General features: G+C 39.1%; 1 protein-coding gene across 3 annotated transcripts in view; it reads left to right on the top strand.

Moving 5' to 3' along the window:
- The first annotated feature begins 870 nt into the window (after positions 1-870).
- The window catches only part of LRP4 (LDL receptor related protein 4), a 2,374,694-nt gene continuing 2,354,864 nt past the window's right edge, over positions 871-20,700 (top strand). For all 3 annotated transcript variants that reach the window (XM_044082533.1, XM_044082532.1, XM_044082534.1), the window contains exon 1: positions 871-1,276. In XM_044082533.1, coding sequence (XP_043938468.1) covers positions 1,219-1,276 — 58 coding nt within the window. In that variant the 5' untranslated portion in view covers positions 871-1,218. The remainder of the gene's footprint in view (positions 1,277-20,700) is intronic.

Raw genomic sequence — 20,700 nt, 5'->3', positions numbered from 1 at the left:
ACACACACACACACACACGTGTTATTGTCATTATTATTAAGTGCACCTCAACACCTTTTTTTCCAAAAGTCACCAGTTTTATAGGGGATTAAGAGACAGAACTAACATTTGAGACAAAATAGAGAGATTCCTGATGAAAATCAGGGACGTATATTATAAATAAATAACAAGATGGAATGGGAAATGCTAAAATCGGTGGACAAAAATCGTGGTTTTGTGCTTAAATCTTAGCAGTTCGGACGTATACGAGGAGTTGGTGAGATATGTAAAACTATACTAGGCAGTTATTTAAATAATATAAACCTCTCCAAGTACGATAGAATAAATCAACTGTTCTGCTTTACACGACTTAAACACCATTCTGTTAAAATTATCTTCAAAGAAGAGTTGTAAAGAATGGAACAGAAATGACAATGCATAATACACTGTTATTTCTCTTTAAACATTCCCATCGCCACCACTATAACAAACTATCCCACTTCCACAGCTTGATTTTTTTCTGCACGTCTATAGTGCCACTTCTCTTATTGTACTTTTACTACTAATGTAAAGAATCCAGCAACAAGCTATTCAAATCCCTGTCGCCTCAGCCACACCCCCACCTCAGCACTAAATGAACTGTAGGGGAAATAAGAAATCGTCGCCCTTAATCTCTTAGCTAGATCCCCGTTGTGTTTAAAAATCTGATTAATACAAATTATTTAAGTATTATATTAGTATCTTTCATTATGAGGAAGTGAAATACAAGACGACACTCCATCTTCTCTCTCACAAGTGTTTTTATTCACCCCCCTTTTTTGGCATTGCTGCCCAGTGGTTCGGTCCACGCGGCTCGCTTTTGATCCAGTGTGAAAGAGTCCTGTGAGTTAAGAGAACTGTTAAAGGTTAGACTGGTGAGTCTGCGAAAAGGCTGATTGTTTGGCAGACGCTTCAACTTAACTGGTACGGCGGCGGGTAGTATTTCAGTATATAGTTGGATCAACTGTGTGAAATATCATTATAGACTGTACTCTAACCCGGAGTGCGACATAATTAGTGGAGTGACATAATCGACGAGGGACTTTTGAGTGGATGGTGATACTTAGTCACTAGGACCCTCGCAATCCTCCCAGAATGAAGTGAGTGGTACCGGTCAGGAGAGGACTTGACTCTCCAAACTTAAGTTTCGTCTTTACGGGACAGATTTTGGAAAGTGAGAAAACCATTGTGTTGTTTATAATGTCACCGCTGGACGTTTTTCTTCTTGTGTGGGTCACCGCGGTGTTACGTACCCAAGGTAAGGCGAGATGCGCTCGTGCCCTCTCACGAGTGTGTTTGATGTACGCAGTAGGGATTGCACTTGCTGGGAAGGAGTTGTTGACTCGCACTGATTTTTAAGATGTTGGCGAAACAAGAGTAAGGTGTATATTTTCAGGAAAGCGTAGATGATATGCATTCTCAGTGTAGAAGCAACGTTGTTATATGTCTCAGAGTTTTATGTTTACAAAGCGCACTGGTGACACAACCGCCAAGTCTGTGCTTTGCTTGCATAGCACTTTCTTTCCTCTGTGAGTGCAGGTGCTAGGTAATATTGATGTTTAATATTAACATTCTGAAAGTTTATTTTTGCATTTCTTCCATGTGTATGTCATATGTCAAGGTGAAGCTTGCAAAGCTCTTAAGTTTGTTTTGAGGAGGCACTGATTGTATTCTCTGTTGTTAGAGGGTGCATTCTATTCTCTTAAGCCTTGGAAAACGGTCCAGCTTTCAGTTTTTTAAACCCTCTTTGCATGTGATTGTGATAACCTTTAAAAACATTTGGATTGGAGTTTCTGTGTTTAAAAGATGCTGATCTTGCAGGTAAAAGTGAAACCTGGGTAATTTTCTGTTGACATAACATCTTTCACCACAGGATGACCAAAGCAAACATATTTGCCAATAACAGAGTGGTAGTTTTGCATGAGGGTCTCTGCAGGACCCCTGCCACCGCACTGCTCTGCTCTTCAGGCTTAAGTAGTTTTCCTTCACAGATACTGCAGCCTACCTCCAACTGTCATTTACTTTTTTCATCAGTTATATCCCCACCATCCTCTCTTGCAGGTCTGCTCATCTTTTACAAGCTTGCATGCACCCTTTTCTTTAAACATACTTTCTACATTGTTGACAGCTAATCTAGTGACAGAACATTTTCCACTTTGCTTCTATTTTTATGGCATTCTGTGTCTGTTTAAGTAAGATGCATGGACTCCACCACTGAAGTTCAAAAAGAAGTGAAAAGCCTCATGTATGCAGTGTATACCATTGTGGATACTGAAAACCATCTCTGATCTAAATGTAACTCGCCCCCCCCCCCTTTTTTTTTTTAATTTCTTTCTGTCTCTCTCTCTCTCTCCTTGTCAGTATCCCTGTGACTTGCAGTATGTTTGGGGTGTCCTGTTGTAATTAATCAACCTGATAATCTGTAATTAATATGGGTAACTTTGTTGAAGATGTGGATTAAGATTCTGTAATTGTGTTTAGCTAGTTCTGTGGAAATAAGCACTTCACTTATTCATTTTTTTTTTAAGTTTTATATATTCACTGTGTATCTTTGTCTGTGGTGAAGACACTTGGCTCAGTGCAACACACAGTTTGTCTTTTGATTGTTAGCTGTTGGCTACCTCCTGTTTATTTGTTGTCCACCTCTTGTTGCTTTGTTTATTGTTTTTATATTTGTCTGTAGCAATAAGTCATGTATGATGTTTATTGCTTTATACTGTGTGCTTGTTATTGTATGTTTTCTGTTTCTTGTTACCTGTGGAGATTTTCTCTCTGGGCCTCCACTGAAAATCGGCTCTTTGGCCCAGTGGACTATCCGATGAACAAATGCAAATAAGTAAATACATTCACTCTATTTTTTATTACTTTTTTAACCAGGTGTGATCAAGTAGGCAGAGCCTTATTTATTTATAGTGAAAGTCAGTGGAGCAATTTGAATAAAAAAATATGCATACAGAGGATATACCATAACTGAATGAATTGTACATTTGATCAAATAGTAAAATATTACTGTAGGCAAAAGCGTATAGTAACTGATCCTGGTAATTTAGCCAGGATTATTCACTTACTAATAAAGAAGAACTGGTGAAGACAGTTAGGTTGTTTGTACAAGCAGATTTGCTTAATATCCAGGGATGTTCATTTATGGTACAGGCAGATGGACAAAACTGTATAATTTTCATGATTATTTGGTTTGTGGAAGAGGCAGACCTGCTTGTTAGCAAGAAAAGGAGTGTGTTCTGGATGACAACTCTGTAAAACAATAAAACGTGTTCATATACATGACATGTTTTGCATTGTATTTGAATTTGCTGTACTTACACCAACATAAGTTGTGATTTAAAAGGGAACATTAACCTATCTTATTTACTGAAATAGTGGATACTTAACTTAAAAAAAATCCAGTGTTACATGAAAAGTTGCATGGACACTGTTTTCCTGTGTCTCCATTTAAAGACACAGTTGTAATTTAATGAATCTTATGTATATATAAATTATTTCCTTTATTTTCCAGTCAGCAAAACATCTGTTTAAAATGGCTCAGATTTGGACATTTGACAATGTGTATGTAATCTTAGCAAGTTCATCAGAGTAATTTGAAAGGTAGTCCTACAATCTCTGTATAAATTACAAGTAAATGTGCTTACAAAAAATATATTTCTGACTAAACTTGTAATACCATTTGAAATGGAGATGGCTACAAAAAACATTGCTTGCAAATTGAAGGCAGACAGTGTATTCCAGCCTCCATGTAGTTTTGAGTAGCAGTGCTAATTACATGCTTAAATTTAACCCTTGCTTCAGAGACCTGCCAGTTTATGAAGCAGTGGTTTGCTCTATTTAAATTACTAAATTAAAAACTTCTGTGTGTTATGTATCAACATACTCGTCTGATGAAGGGCATTGCATGGCATTTTAGTCTGAAGGTGTTATAATATTTTTTTTTTCTTTTAGCTTCCTGCTCTGGTGGGTCTAAGGTTTACTGCACACAGTTCTCCTACCTATGTCAGTATTTTCTGTGTTTTGTTTGTGTGCAACTGCTGATGATAGTTTTGGGGGGCAGTGTGACAGAACTGAGGAGATTCTCAAAGAAAATAGTTGGTAGTAAGATTGCAGTGTGTGTGTGTGTGTGTGTGTGTGTGTGTGTGTGTGTGTGTGAGTTCAGACACACATATAATATACATGTTTAATTGTGCATCTCTTGCGTGGGTGCTGTAGTAGACATTTATCCCTGGAGTGCGGAATCCCTCATAGAGCCCCAAGAAAGCTACCTTTGGTGAAGACATGTCTTCTGTGAGTGGCTTTCTTTGTTGCTCAGTGTGTCAGCATTAAGTTTCAGTCCCTGACTCTCATTTCAGAACTATTGAATGACTCTTGCAGTAGTCCTGGTATTTTAATCGTACAGTGATTGTTGTTTTTACTGCTGTATTGTAATTCATAGAGATTTTTGTTGCAGGTTTTTTCACACTTCCATCTCTTATGTCATGCATTTATTTTGCTGATAACAATTACAAAGGAGAAGTGGGAGAAAAAACTTAATTTTTTTTTTGTTCATTCCCTTGAATTTTCTTTGTTTATGCCAAGCCTGGGTCTCTGGTCTGGAAAAATATTGTGTCCCTGTATAAATTTCTGCAGAGTTTGTCTGATGCACTCTGCAAGTTGGGACAGTAGTCTGATCCAGATAGGAATGCAGGAGCCTGAAGAACAAAGGCCGCAGACCGCCCTTTAAAGAGACTGGGTGGCATATAACTATAAAAACTGAAAGTAAGTTTTGAATGGTTGACAATAACATTGTAGTTTGCAGAGTTTTATGATGCAGGTTAGCCAGGGTACTAAAGTACATATGAAACATGTTTTTTTCCAGCAGACCATTCCCCTCCCCCTCCCCCACTGTGCCAGTGCACACAGGCACTGCTTACTTGATGTATGTAAGTAACCATGTATTCAGTGTTCCAAAATATTAAGCATTTAAAGAAGTTAAAAAAAATAATCATCATGATTTAGATAATTTAACTTGTGTTAGCGCACCCTTCATCACAGTGGACTGATGCAACTGGTCTGTATTTGTCCAATGGAAAAAAAATACTGATCTCTGTATATGCAGTTTAGATGGGAGTACCTCATACATGAAAGCATCTGTCAAACCACAATGAATATTGTGAGTGTTATTGCATGCAAGAAAAGACAACTGTGTAGGAATTGTGTTTTTATTAGTTTCCCACTCGCTTTGCATAGGCAAATTTTATTTTTGAACAAAAAATAAATAAATGGTCGTACTTGTTTATTCCCCAGGCAGGTGGAAAGGTGTATTTTTTTCTAAACATACTAAACAGTAAACTGTGTGGTAGTACTAGAGAGAGAGAGAGAGAGAGAGAGAGGAGGAGGAGATGGAGGAGGAGGAAGAAGAAACTTGCAAACTTTCAGAACTAATTGCTTGTCATGTGCTGGTAGGTGTTCTAGTCTTATGGGTCATTCTTTGCTTTTATCTGATTATATTTTAAAGTAAGAAAAAAAAACTGTAGATCCCTTTCTCCAAAATGAATTCTAAAAGTCTTTTATTTCGGATCTGGTGACTGCTGGGTAAGGTGCCTCCCAAGTCCAGCAGATCAAGGGAATCATCGAAGGTAACATTTGTTGCTTAACTTGATTGTCCTTTAGAGAGTGATGAGCATTATCAGAGAGCAGCTGTCGCACGTGGGGAAACTTTTGTGTAAATGTAGTGCAGGCACATTGTTTGTGTTGGTGAAGGTGGGTACTTCTGCTGCTTTCAGTTCCCATTGGTAAGCAGTTTGGAGTATTCATTGTAGAGTTTACAGTGTACAAACAAGGAAAACCGAAAGTATGAGCTTTTGCTAAATAAACATAGTCTTAATTACTGAACCTGTGAGCCGCTTAAACTAATATGTAATTGTTCCTTGTAGTAAATGGCATAGGTTGTTTTTTCTTTGCAGCTTGACTCATTTTCTGCACCATTTAAACATTGTGTACATGAACAGTGGCCTGGATTCAATAAAGCCTACACTGTGTACACTAAGCGTCCACAATATGTATTCAGTAAAATTCTTACCACTTTTTTTGTGCTTTCTAGTCACTCAGAGATTACATTAAGGGAACATGTAGTCTAGACTTTGTGGTAACCTGTATGCATTCCCATCAGTATTTGAAGCTGCAAGAATACCAGTAGGAAAACTAAAATTAGGAGGAAGAAAGTGTCCATGTTGTCTTTTCACCCAGAATGTAATGTAGGCTTTATTGAATCTGGCCCATTGTCTTTTAGATGGAATTTTCCAGTAAGTTTAAATTAATTCAAATTGTTTATCCATAAGTTTATAGGTCATTACTAGGCTAATGTCTCCAGGGGGCCTTTTTAAGCCCTAACAAGGGTTCTCAACTGTATCTGACCAAGTTTTGATACCCTAGGGTAATTTTATGTGATATATGTAGGCTTAGGCATGGTCTCCAGGACCACACTGGCCTGCTGTCTGCATGTTGAGCCATGATTACTGGATTGCTATGTCATAGAGAAACAGAATATTCGAACATAACTTGGGCATATTTTCCTTACTTCAATAGTAGGTGCCCAAATGTTCTTAAGATTGGGCAGTATGTTGAGAACTCTTAGTCAAAAACAACAGGTCACAGACGAGACTGCAAATTTATTGCCACACTTAGCGCTTCGGCTTAGAACCAGCCTTCCATGAGCAACAAGCATTAACTCATTTAAATAGTAAATTTGATTAAAACAGTCAACACTCAATTATCTAATAACATATCTCCCATTACATTCGTTATTTAAGTCATAAAGATCTAAGGTGTTATATTTTAAAATTAACAATGTTTCCTTCTGTAATAATTTATTCTTAATCTCAACACATTCCTCAATAGAGAGATTAACTTGTTCTAAATGGTTGCCTTTAGACAATCTGGATTGGCTGTATGAAAGTTCTTAAAATGAGCACCCAAAGGAGTATCCATTCTCATGTTTTTAATGTCTCTAATGTGTTCCTGTAGATGTATTTTTAAGGGATCTAGCTGTTTCTCCTACATAGTACAGTTTACAGTCACACCTTTACATGTATATAATGCCTTCAGTGTTACAATTGTAAATCCCATTTGGGTAAAGTTTAATTCCATTAATAACTTAAACATTCCTTACTATATACCTACAAGCGTAACCTTTATTACAAGTAAAATTTCCCTTATTCAGAGATAAATTACTATACAGTGGAACAGTAGGTGGAATAAAGTCTTCATGCACCACCATATCTGCCAAATTTCTCCCTCTCTTGTATGATGTCCGTACATTATGTTGTAATATTTTTACCAAATTTTTGTCCCTCAATAACATTGGTCAGTAATTCTTAACAATTCATTCAGTCAAAATATTCTATGTAGTCACAAAATAAACTTCTTTACCCTGACTACTTATATTCATACAGTGGGTCTTCATATGTTTTCTCCCTCACAATTATGACCAACATTCTCTTCCCCGGATATTATTCCGTAACCTTTTATTTAACACTTTACATCCAGAACTAATAACCCTATCTGTATCATATCCTCTTTCAATAAAAGTTTCTGTCATTTTACATATTTCTTTATATACATTTGTCTCTAAACTACATAATTTTTCTATACGTAAAAAGTCATTGTATGGTAACATAGAAATTAAATGAGGGGATGACAACTCTATACAAAAAAGAATTTATCAAACTTCCTATAAAAAGTTGTAGAGATTCATTTACCTATATTACCTGCAAGATTTATATCTAAATAAACAATTTGGTTACCCTTCTGAATGCCAACCTGAATACCTTCAAGAAAACTTTCAACGTCATTAATCCCCCCCCCCCTGCACAAAAATATCAATTCATCAATGTATCTGAAGTACTTGACAACATTGGATTTTAAAAAATTATGTTTGTATGTGTAGTTCATCTCAGATTTGCCCATAACCATATTTGCATACATGGGGGCAAAAGAAGCCCCCATGGCTGTCCCTTGTTTCTGCTGAAAGAATTGCCCATTAAACCTGAAAAAATTATTCTGAAGGCAAAAAATAATTCCACAACATAATGGGACATAGGTGTGTCTCCCAAAAAAAAATTTCAATCCCTATATTATGTTCGATACTAGTATATAGGCTTTTGACATGTAGACTCAGCCAATACATCTCTTCTTTCCAGATAATATCTTTAACTTTATCTAAAAAGTCTTGGCTGTCTTTCAAATACGATGGAGTCTTTATCACCAAGGGTTTTAAAAATTCATGAAGAAAAATACCTATTTCTCAAAAAATATTTCTCAGCAGCAGCAATGGGTCTACCATATATATTAGTACCCCTATGACTCTTAGGTAAGCAATAAAAAGACGCAGTGCATGTATTGTCATTTTTAAACTTTTTATCAAAGTCTAACTTAGTGAAGTATCCCAGTTGTACACCCTTATTCAACAAAGTCAAATAATTTTTCATTGCATCATAACATTTCACATCACATCTCTCATATACTTCAGTATTATTTAGATGTGCATACCAAATCCCTGCATACTGTTCGTGATTCATAATAACAGTTTTAATAACTTTTATCTGCTGGGTTTATAACCAGTTTACGATCTTTAGCAGTTGTTTAAAGGAAGCAAATTGTATTGCGCATTTTGTTTATTATCTAAGAAATTATAAAACAAACTTTCCACCCAGTGATTCAAAACTGTCATAAAATTTGAATACATTGATTAGTGTATGAAGGTATAAACTCACTATCACATTAATGACATCTGTATTAAACACACTATAAGCACTATTAGACATATTTATAAAATCTTTCTCATCTGAAACACATGAATAAAAAGAAGACAGCCAAACTATTATCAATGTCATCCATTGCAGGAACATTTTTCATTTCAAAAAAGTCCAACAGGTGCAATTTCCTACCTAATCTGAACAGTGCACATTTTAAAATGTGGAGCTGTGGAAGAACCATTGGAATAAACTTTAGGCCCAAATTGAGCACTGAAACCGCTATTTCTGGGACCAGCAAATAAGAAATATTTAATACCAGAGAGTCTACAGGGGAAGAAAAACCCCTTGTGCTATTAGTACCACTTAGTTTTCTTAGTTTTGTTTGCACCTTGAAACTGTCATTACTTCTATTCTGTGTATATCCCCAGTCGTTTCTGCTCCTTTTCTTACCAGTTTGTTGCAATTCCGAAGGGGCTTCACTCTGAAAACGTTGGGCATACTCCACGGGTCATTGAGCTGCAGGTAATGGCGGATATCCATCCTCTCCTTCACTCTCCACTCCTGTAGTGCCCTCCATGTCATCTGATGTTACAAAAGGAAACAGAAGTGGTTTTATAACCTCCCTTTCCTGTACGTGCTGTAGTTAGTTTAGATTTATAGTTTTTTAAATCTCTGTTTCTTATTCTTTTTTAGATCAATAAGCTCTTATGTTCTTGTTCATAGCCTTTTAATTTTTTGTTAATTTCTGACAAACACTCATCCATACGCACTGCACTCAATTGTTTACATAGCTCCGTATTCATGGCAAGCACCTCATCTTTGATTTTTCTTTGTTTAAATAAGTTTCGCTCATTGAGAATTTTTGCCCATTCCATAGAACATTTATGTGCAACTGCTACACATCTATTCTTGAAAGTTAAATCATCTTCACTATGTAAGTCAAAGGGTGTTGTTGGGCTTTTAAATGCTCTTAAGCCCTGTGGAGCGATGTCTAGCTCCAAATATATTTTTAGACATAGAATACTAAAGTGAGTGAGTGTCTGTTTGAACAGTAAGTTCTCTAATTTCTCGTTTAACTCCTGCAGCTCCACAGGAATTCGCACAGTACCTGTTGCCCCCACAGTAGCAAAAGGGTCTTCCACTCTCTGTTTCCTCTCTGATTATAATTTGTCCCAGATATTCCCCACAGCATCCACTGGTTTGGGAACTCGTTCATTCATCTGGAACACATACTGTTCAAAGGTTTACCATTATCCACATTTTCTTTTCGAAAAATACGGGGAATATTATTCGTCGGTTCCGTGGCCATGAAAGAAAAAGCCTAGCCAAATAAAACAACAAAGACAATAGTAAAATTAATAAAAAAACAGGTCACAGCCAAGACTGGAAATTTTATTGCCACACTTGGTGCTTCGGCTTAGAACCAGCCTTCCAGGAGTAACAAACATCAAGTCATTTAAATAGCAAATTTGATAAAACAGTCAGCACTTAATTATCTAATAACATACCTCCAGTTACTTTCCTTATTTAATCCATAAGGCTCTAAGGTATTATATTTTAAAATTAGCAATGTTTCTTTCCGTAATATCATATTCTTAATCAAGAATACGTTATTACAGAAGAAAACATTGTTAATTTTTAAATATAATACCATAGAGGCTTATGGTTTAAAAAAGGAATGTAACTGGAGGTATGTTATTAGATAAGTTGGTTGTTTTATCAAATCTGCTATTTAAATGAGTTAATGTTTGTTGCTTGTTACTCCAGGAAGGCTGGTTCTAAGCCGAAGCGCTAAGTGTGGAAATAAATTTGCATTCTCTACTGTGACCTGTTGTTTTTTTTACTATTGCCTTTGTTGTTTTATGTTGAGAACTTAGTCCTGCATTGGAATTGATGAAATGACAGACAATCCCCCCGAATTTACTAATCGTCTGTGCAGGACTAATCTAGTCCTGTACGGAAGCGGCCGCTTAGGAGCAGGAAAGCAGCGTGCCATGCATAGTAATGAAGGTGCACTGCCCTAGCTCCCAGGCTTGGACAGAGTGTGTACGACTGCAGGGGGCGTGTCTGAGAGCAGAGCTCTCAGAATAAACATGCCCTTGCAATGTTGAACAGCAGAAAGTGGAAATAAATGAGCGAGACTGCTCATAGGTGTCCACATATCCCCACCAACAGTCCCCCATGTGTACAACATCAACAGGACATAAAAATCAAAAGAAGAAACCCTGTATTGTTGTCTAAAACTCAGAGTGCAGCTAATTGTAGGTGCGCAGGTGAGCCCATTGCCTAGCTACGGTTAAAATAGCCTAAAAGGCTGAAGAGGATAACAAGGACGATGGATGCAAATGAAGCATCTCAGCAATAGTGTAGTGGGCAGAGCATTTGCCTAATGAGCAGGAATTCCCAGTGCAGCACAGTCTATTTATTTTACACAGCAAAGCATGGTATAAGCAATATTTGTATTGTAAAACCCACTAAATAACATACATTTTTATGAACTGGAGTACTGCAGGAAATGTACATGTGAAGAGTCAGTATCATAATAAAAAAAGGCAGCAGTAAGCAGGTTTCAGCACAGCTAAGCAGTAGTAAACATATGTAAGCAGTAGTAAGCGTGTGCAAGTTTGTTTTCGCAAGGGTAAGCACTGCCGACACAGATTAAGCAAAGGAGAAGCTAACTGGGTGTAAGAAACTGTGACCGTAAGTTAGCGGTGCTTACCGCCACGCAAACCCACTTAACCGCTTTAAAGTGCCTTAATCACTCTGTATCCAATGGCCGGTGTTCTGGCCAGCAAGAAAATAAACAGCCCATGCAAGGCAAGGCTCGAACCCAGGACCATGCACACAATACATGGAATGATTTGCCACAAAGCCATGCCAGATATGCATAACTCGTATGTTGTTAGAAACATAACCCCAGCACAGTCATGCAACAGTACAGAGAATGTATACAGACATCTAGATGTGTGTGTGTAAATATATTACAGACATCTAGATGTGTGTGTGTGTGTGTGTGTGTGTGTGTGTGTGTGTGTGTGTGTGTGTGTGTGTGTGTGTATTACTATCTAATCGGATAAAACATATCTGTATATATGTAGTTGCATATATATGTGTGTGTGTGTGTGTGAGTGTGTGTATATATATATATATATATATATATATATATATATATATATATATATATATATATATATATATACATACTAGAAGTATATACAAATATATTAACATATATACATGCAGATGGTGACATCTACACATGTATATGTCAACACCTATACGTCCACATATACACAGCAAGTTAAATGTATGTACGCAGATCTATATCTCCGTAGGCACATACGGACATGGGTATAAATATGTAAGCAAGTATATATGGCCAGACATCTGTAGATAGCAATGGTAGATTAACAGAAACCTATATGTCCACATGCACCGTTAATAGGCCTGAGAGGCCCCAAACAATACATGTCCCATACGAATTGGCATACCACCCAGCCAAACACGTCCGCCCTGCAGTACCCTACCAAGTTCATGTTGTTGTAAGTGTGTCATGTACATATGGATTTAAATTTAGTCTCCTGTTATATTTCACATGTTTATATCACATTCCCCTCTCCCCCACCCACTAGGCGGGCAGACCAGTACACGCCCATCCAACCCAGGCCATCCTTGACCCATACATTCATTACCCACAGTTCTGCTCCCCCCCCGCTACACCCACACAGCCACCATCCCTTCCCTGGTTACTGGCCCGTAGCTACCACACCACCACACATTGGCCACCCTCCACACACAATCCCCCCCCCCGGACCCATCCTGTATGTTGTCCCAACCCCAAGTATCCTAGGTCTGCCACATGCTGTAGTGCTATGGGTACCTTTGCAGCAATGATTTACGACGGAAGTTGAATACCCAATTTTTGTGTTGTCCCGCATGGGACGAATGTTTCTCTGGTACCAGCAATAGAATGCACGTGTGACTTTGTTAGGTATCGCAAAGCATACACAAGGTTGGCCGGTATGCACACGAAACATAGTATCCAGCAATACCAGTCTACATTACAGGACATGTAGCTAAATATGTGTGTCTGTGTGTGTGTCTGTGTGTGTGTCTGTGTGTGTGTGTCTGTGTGTGTGTGTCTGTGTGTGTGTGTCTGTGTGTGTGTGTACCCATAACTAAATAGATACATACCTCTCCGTCTCTGTAGTACATATGTATACATATATGCACATACATATATACACATACCCACATATAGATGTATACATACGCAGACAACCATACACCCACATGTTGTTTCATATATGTGTGTGTGTATATATATATATATATATATATATATATATATATATATATATATATATATATATATATATAAATGTGTGTGTATACACAGATACATATCTATGAAATGATACAGCACATAAGAATGATATATGATCACAGGCCGTGCCAATGGGGGTGAGGGGCCAAATCAACATACGTGTAACACGTACCATTACCCCCCCCCCCAGCCAGATAGGGGAAACATACAAACACACAAATAATGTAAACAATCCACTGCTCCCCAAACCACAGGCAGGATACAACCAGAGGGGGGAATACTGTTGACCCGCTAGGTCTAATCTTGAAACGGAGACAGGAGCGTCTCTTGCGGGACACCCCAAAAATTGTCTTGTGATTGGAGGCCTGTCCGTGCAATGACTTTTCAAGGCAGGGCATGTATGTACTCTGACTGCAAGGGTGGGAAAGCCTGATGACCCATGGGGTCGAGACAACGTACTAGATGGGTCCTGAGAAGTGGAGAGTAAGCAGTGTGTAGTGGTGTGTTTAGACCTGACCTGCACCCAGTGTAAGGATGAGTACTGTAGAGGAGGTGCGGGGGGGGGTCTATTGTGTATGAAATTATGGGCCGAGGCATGCAAGTATTGACTGGAGTGGTTCTATATGGACCGCCCAGGGGTTGTAAGCAATAGTGTGCATTGGGCAGAGCTGCCGCCTAATGAGCAGCCACTCCCAGTAGGAGTTACACTGCAGCACAGTGTATTTTACATGGCAAAGTATGGTATAACCAGATGTGTTGCAAATCCCACTAAATAACACCAAAGAACACATGGTCGCAACACCCCACTGTAGGCATGTAAGCCAATCTAATTGGCATCACAAGGTATTATTGTTATCCTCACCTCCACCCAGGGGTGTGAGTGCCCAAACCTACCTCCAAATGTAGTGTATATACACAGCTGTTGCTGTAGAAGAAATGGCCAGCTGCGGACCTTCCCATCAGCCTTCTTGAACATCCCTGGATATTTCCCCTACTATCTTTCCCTCTGTGTACCCCAGTAACACCACTTAACCTATCAACCCCTTTTTTATTGCTATTAATGTTCACAGTTACAAGTAGGTGACACACTCTTCCCAACTATATTGGCAGAATCTGGAACCCCCTACCCAAGTGTATTACCTTAGCTGCCCATACGACACATGTAAATAACACATGAAGGAACACCTCAAGCACACTTGGATCAGCACATGCTCACCACCTGGCGAACCCCCCCCCCCCAACTTGCACACTTATACCCCTACATCAACTAGTGAAAACAGACACCTCCTGTCCTGCCTCGCATACAAATCCCAACATCATTTAAACCTTCCCTATTGCTCCCCTACGGCCTACTATACAGTTACAATGTCACCCCCCCCCTCTACCTACCTACCTACTCCTTCACTATTCTCTTCTACACAGGTATGGCATAACTAAGCCTAACCCGAATACCTGAGTGTAACCTATCCAGAACTGTTAAACTGGAATCTAACTTCACCTTAAACTGACCTTTGTCAACAGTCTTACCTGACATGTAAACCTGAACTAAGCATGTATAATACAGTCATGTTAACGTAAACTAAGCATGAAGAATGTGGTTCGTAGCTATGTTAAGTCTGTTACTCTCTATGAATGTGCACACCTTAGTATTACTTGTAATGTGTATCTGAGGTTTACTGTGGAGCTCCCCCGACCACCACTGACAATGGAGAAGCATCCAGTCGGATTGTCCCGGTCAACAAATGTGAACTAAATACATGAAGTAGCATGGGGGTATGCATTAGCAAGCGGGTTTAAGCCTGTTTTGGGCGGCAGTAAGCAATGTCGGAAAAAAACCCTCTGCAAGTAGGACCAGGTGCAAGGCAGGAACTGATACAAATAGACAAAAAACACCAGCACCAATTGCAGTAAAAAGCACCAAATAAAACTAATTAAATACATAAGTATTTTATTGAAAAATAATATATATCCCAGACCGGTTTTAGCCAACAGACTTTCCTCAGTGGGAATGAAAGTAGTTACAAATGTGCAGTGACACACATGTATACATAACATGAACCATCCAATAGGATTCTTCCCAAAGTGTTCTTCCCAACATTCAAATTGTTTCCTGTGTGGAAAATAAAAAGAGAATAAAAAAATTATACAATAAAAAACACATTATTAATACATATGATGTAACAAATAAATAAAAATGAAAATAAAACACATAATATTAATAATGGTCATTCAAACCAGGTGAAAACAAAGCACCCAGTTTAATGATCCAATACTTCTCTTTTTTAGTAAGGATTGAGTGCCATCCTTGTTTGTTGGATCTGTCACCAAGAATCCTGTCAATAATAGTGAACTGGAATCTGGCTGAGATGTGGTGTAGGCAGTGTCTGTATAGAGCATTGGTCTCTCTCCTGGTTCATATGTCACTACAATGCTCAGACATACGCAAACAAAGTGGTCTTGATTTTTGTCCAACATAAAATGAACCACATGTACATGTTGCAAGCTACACCACCCACTCACTGTTACAATTGCCAAAAAATTTAATGTCATATATCCTGTCAGTGTTTTTGCTGGTGAACTGTTTGGATGTGAAAATAAATGGACGTGAGTAATGACCACAGTTGTAAGTGCCCCTTAATTTGTCACCTGTCATGGTTAATTGATGGTGTATAGCTCCAGCCGAGCTTACCCTTTTAAAATGTGAGAAAAATGACCCAAGTGTCCTGCCTCTTCTATATCCATACTTGCATACATCACCAATCAGAGGTGTAAGTTCATCACTGGCAGTAAGAATGTTCCAATGTTTGGACATAACATTCCTGATTAAGTTGATATTTCGTCCAAATGTTGTGATGAACCGAATAGATTCTTCCTGATCAGTATGAGTTTTATCACGATATGTGAGAAGTGAGGTTGTAGTTGAGTTGGAGGCAACTTGTCGAGCACCCTGGATGTCCGGCTCATTGTAACCCCTAGCTCTAAACCTATTAACCAGATCCTGTTGGGATTTTTTGTAATCATTTTCTGAGAAACAAATTCTATGAATCCTGAGGAATTGAGATCGGGGTATGTTTCGGATGATGTGGTTGGGGTGCATACTGGTTGCATGTAATAAGTTGTTATACTTGGGATATTTGCAAAATGTTTTACTTTGTAAAGTGTCGTCTGGATTCCGAGTTATGGTAATGTCCAAAAAATTAATCTCAGACCTGTTGGAAGTTAAGGTGAATTCTATGCCCCATTTGTTCTGATTTGAGATGCAATACGAATTCTGCCAGATATTCCTCATCCGAACGACAAACCAACCAACAATCGTCCAGATACCCACGCCAAATGTCAAGTTCCTCAAGATATAGATTGTGTGTGGAATCATAAATGAGATGTTCCTCAATGTATCCCATAAACCGGTCTGCATATATAGGAGCTAAAGATGCTCCCATAGCAGTACCTTTTAAGCTGCCAGTAACATTATGGGGCACTTACAACTGTGGTCATTGCCCATCATGTCCATTTATTTTCACATCCAAACAGTTCACCAGCAAAAACACTGACAGGATATATGACTTTAAATTTTTTGGCAACTGTAACAGTGATTGGGTGGTGTACCTTACAACATGTACATGTGGTTCATTTTATGTTGGACAAACATCACGACCACTTCGTTTGCGTATGTCTGAGCATCGTAGTGACATACAAACCAAGAGAGAGAGCAATGCTCTATACAGACATTGCCTACACCACATCTCAGCCAGATTCCAGCTCACTATTATTGACAGGATTCTTGGTGACAGATCCAACAAACAAGGATGGCACTCAATCCTTACTAAAGATGAGAAGTATTGGATCATTAAACTGGGTGCTTTGTTTTCACCCGGTTTTAATGACCATTATTAATATTATGTGTTTTATTTTGATTTTCATTTTATTTATTTGTTACATCATATGTATTAATAATGTGGTTTTTATTGTATAATTTTTTATTCTCTTTTTATTTTCCACACAGGAAACAATTTGAATGTTGGGAAGAACACTTTGGGAAAAATCCTATTGGATAGTTCATGTTATACATACATGTGTGTCCCTTTGCATTTGTAACTACTTTCATTCCCACTGAGGAAAGCCTGTTGGCTGAAACCAGTCTGGGATATACATTATTTTTCAATAAAATATGTATTTAATTTATTAGTTTTATTTGGTGCATTTTACTGCAATTGGTGGTGGCGTTTTTTGTCTGTTTGTGGCAGTAAGCAATGTCCACAATGGTTGAACAATGTGGAGGCCAAATCAGTGTAAGACGCCGTAACCGGAAGTCAGCAATGCTGAGCCTTGTGCAAACCAGCGCATACCCGCCTGCACTTCCTCCACAGTGCCTTAGGCACTCGGTAGCAAACAGCTCTCGTCATGCCCATTAACAAAATAGTCTGCACTCCTAGGTACCAACCCCCCGACCCTGCACACTATAGTCTTAAGTGAGTTACTACTAAACCATGGCAGATACACATTCAGCTGCTGTTATCACAAACATGTCATCCAGCACAGGCTTTCAACATTATAGGAAATGTATGCAAGTATGTAGATTAATACCAGCAAACGTGTACATTGCTCAGTCACAGTATTCCGAGCAATCTATATATATCAAAGAACAGTGCCTGTCCAGTCATACTGTGAGAACAGTAGTCTTGCATAATACTGAAGAGAATAATGAAAAGCGGTGCATGCCGTGGGGGTGTGTGGGCATGCTTCATGCCCAGAATGTCACACCTGGGGCGTTGGTTCCACAGAACCGGGATATTTGGCTGGCCCGGTGTGTGAGCAAACTGCTGCTTCTCAAACCCCTGGCAGGATGCTACCAGTGGGAGAAACAGTGTAGACCAGCTAAGTCTACTCGTGACACAACAACAGTTCTGTCCCTGGCAGGACGAACCAAACTTGTGAGTCGCATAGATGTTTCCACCAGTATCGGAGGAGGATCAAGGGAGGGCTCGTACGTATGTGGACTAAACTGATAAAGAGCCTGCAGAAGCTTGGGTCGGGACAGTATAATGGAGGAGTACCGACATGTGCAGAGAGGGAAATGTGTGGAGGTGTGGTATGGCTGGGCTAGCAACTGGAGAATGGATGGATGCTGTGTGTGTGGAGCTCAGGGGCCAGGAGAAGGAAACATGGGTATTACATTATGGTAGAAATATGCAAATGAAGCCGAACAGCAGTAGTGTAATGGGTAGAGCATCCGACCAATGAGCAGGCATTCCCAGTTTGAGTCCCACTGTAGCACAGTCTATTTTGCATGGCAAAGCACGTTATAACCAATATTTTTGTTGCAAAACCCACTAAATAGCTTATATATATGAACTGGAGTACAGCAAGAAATGCACATGTGACGTATTGGTGTCAGACGGAATAATGCACTAGTAAGCAGGTGTAAGCACAAATAGGCAACAATAAGCGGGCTTAAGGCCTTACAACTGCTTTAAAGTGCCTTAATCACTCTGTATCCAGCGGGCCTTTGTCAGCCCGGCAATGAAATAAACAGCCATGCAGGTCACGAATCCAGGACCTTATACACCATAGTCCCAGTAGCTATCCACCAAACCATAACAGACGTACAGAAAAAATGGGGTAGTAATAGATATGTCCTCACCGTAGTAATAGATATGTCCTCACCGTAGTATAACCAAACTGAACCTGTGAAGGACATCTGTATACAGTCCAAAACCGAATCGGCCAGTAAATCCAAAACGCAATTTATTGCACTAAAATAGCTCTAAAACACGAACAATTCTTCTCTCTAGTGCCTCTGTCATTGCCTTTAACAGAGTATAGCCCTACTTTTCAACATCTTCAGTTATGTACCAAAGCATAGCCAATAAAACAATTAAAAAATTCATTACAAGAGCCATTTCCAATTAAGCTCTCTATTTAACCCCTTAGGGTGTAAACTATCAAATTTTAAAATAAAAATTGCTACTTTTTAAACATGTGCCCTTTGCACAATGAACTTTTTCCATAATAGTACCTTTTAGCTTACTAGCATCACTTTTATGGTACATTTTAAAATGTAGCCCTAAAGGGCTTTCAACTTTCACATTTTTAATATTTCTTAAATGTTCTAAATATCTAACTCAAATTACGTTTAGTTTCTCCTATATAAAATAAATCACATTTAAGTACATATATAATACCTTCTGTCATACAGCTATAACTATCACATAAATAGTACGTCTCTCCATTTATATTTTCAAAAGTGCATACTGTATAATTGCATATACTACAATGGCCACAAGCTCTAAAGCCAAGTTCTTGAATAGGTTTTCTCAGCCTTTCAATAGGTAATTTAAACAGAGCATAACTAACATATCCTTAATGCTTCTTCCCCACCTATATGACACCATGGGTCTTTGTGGTATAAGTTCTCCCAACAACAAAGAATCCTGTGTCAGATAGTTCCAATGGATCATAACTGTACCTGGGGTGTCTGGCCCGTGTTGTGAACACAGATTACCATCATATGTGCCAGTCTTGCCCACCTGTGGCGGGGACAGGTAATGGGCACCAGGGTTACTCTGCAACTACATTGATAGCATGCTGACATAATTTCCTGGTGTCAATGGCATCTGTCCATACAGGGCATGTTATGTCCGTTGTGGGACACGTGATGGGATCACAGGTGGTGCAGGTGTCCATTGGGAACATGAGGGAGGGGCACTGTCAGCATGTACGTGCATATTGGAGAGATGGACAGGGTGACATGCCCTCTGTTGCTCATTGCTTTCACTCCTTAGTTACTATCAGTGGCCAATGTGCAGTGTACTACCCACATATTGGCTGTTGCCTAGGCATGTGTGTGTGTATGATACATGGGTTGAGAGTGTGCTCTGGGTAATACTGGGGTTGCTAAATGTGATTGCCTGGCCTTGATGTCACATGTATGGGTATGGCTTTGCACCCCAGCCTCTCAGCTATTTCACATCTGTTATCCTTTGTATGGTGGACATTGTGCTATATGCAAAACCCGCTCCACATTGACCACAGGTGTCAGACGCTCACAACCACCTCTACACAGGATACGAGTTACGAACACATACACACACACGTGCACACCTGTCATGTCTGGGAGCAGAACCCTACATAACTAGTTTATTACACCTCAGCACTACGCAGTTATAGTACGCGCCATGCACATTAGTTAAGTACTCCTTCCCCAAAGGTGTATTTCACAATGAATGACATCAGCAGGATTGCTAAAGTGGGCCATTTGAAATTTACTGCGTGTGACTGGCCTATAATGCATTGCTACGTATACAGACATTGACACACACACAATATCCAGAACTGCCATGGATGGGGATGGAACCCAACCACAGTTCTAAATCACAATCCAGTGGTATGCAGTTACAGGACGCACTACAGAGATTACTGGGCTACAACCTTCCCAGAGGTGTATTTTTAGGTGGGTGACATAAGCAGCCTTGCCACATTCGAGTATAGGAATTGTAAGGGGTGTGGCTACCCTAAAAAGCATTGCTCACTACTCAGACAGAGACAGACAGACATGCACAGTTGCCACGTCTGGGGTCAGAACACCTACCTAGCTACTTTTATCACACTACAGCA

This window comes from Protopterus annectens, chromosome 9.part0, assembly GCF_019279795.1.
Source record: "Protopterus annectens isolate FY-2018-M chromosome 9.part0, PAN1.0, whole genome shotgun sequence".
NCBI lineage: Eukaryota > Metazoa > Chordata > Ceratodontiformes > Protopteridae > Protopterus > Protopterus annectens.
The sequence above is the reverse complement of the archived record's forward strand: the minus strand, read 5'-3'. Positions and strand labels throughout refer to the sequence as shown.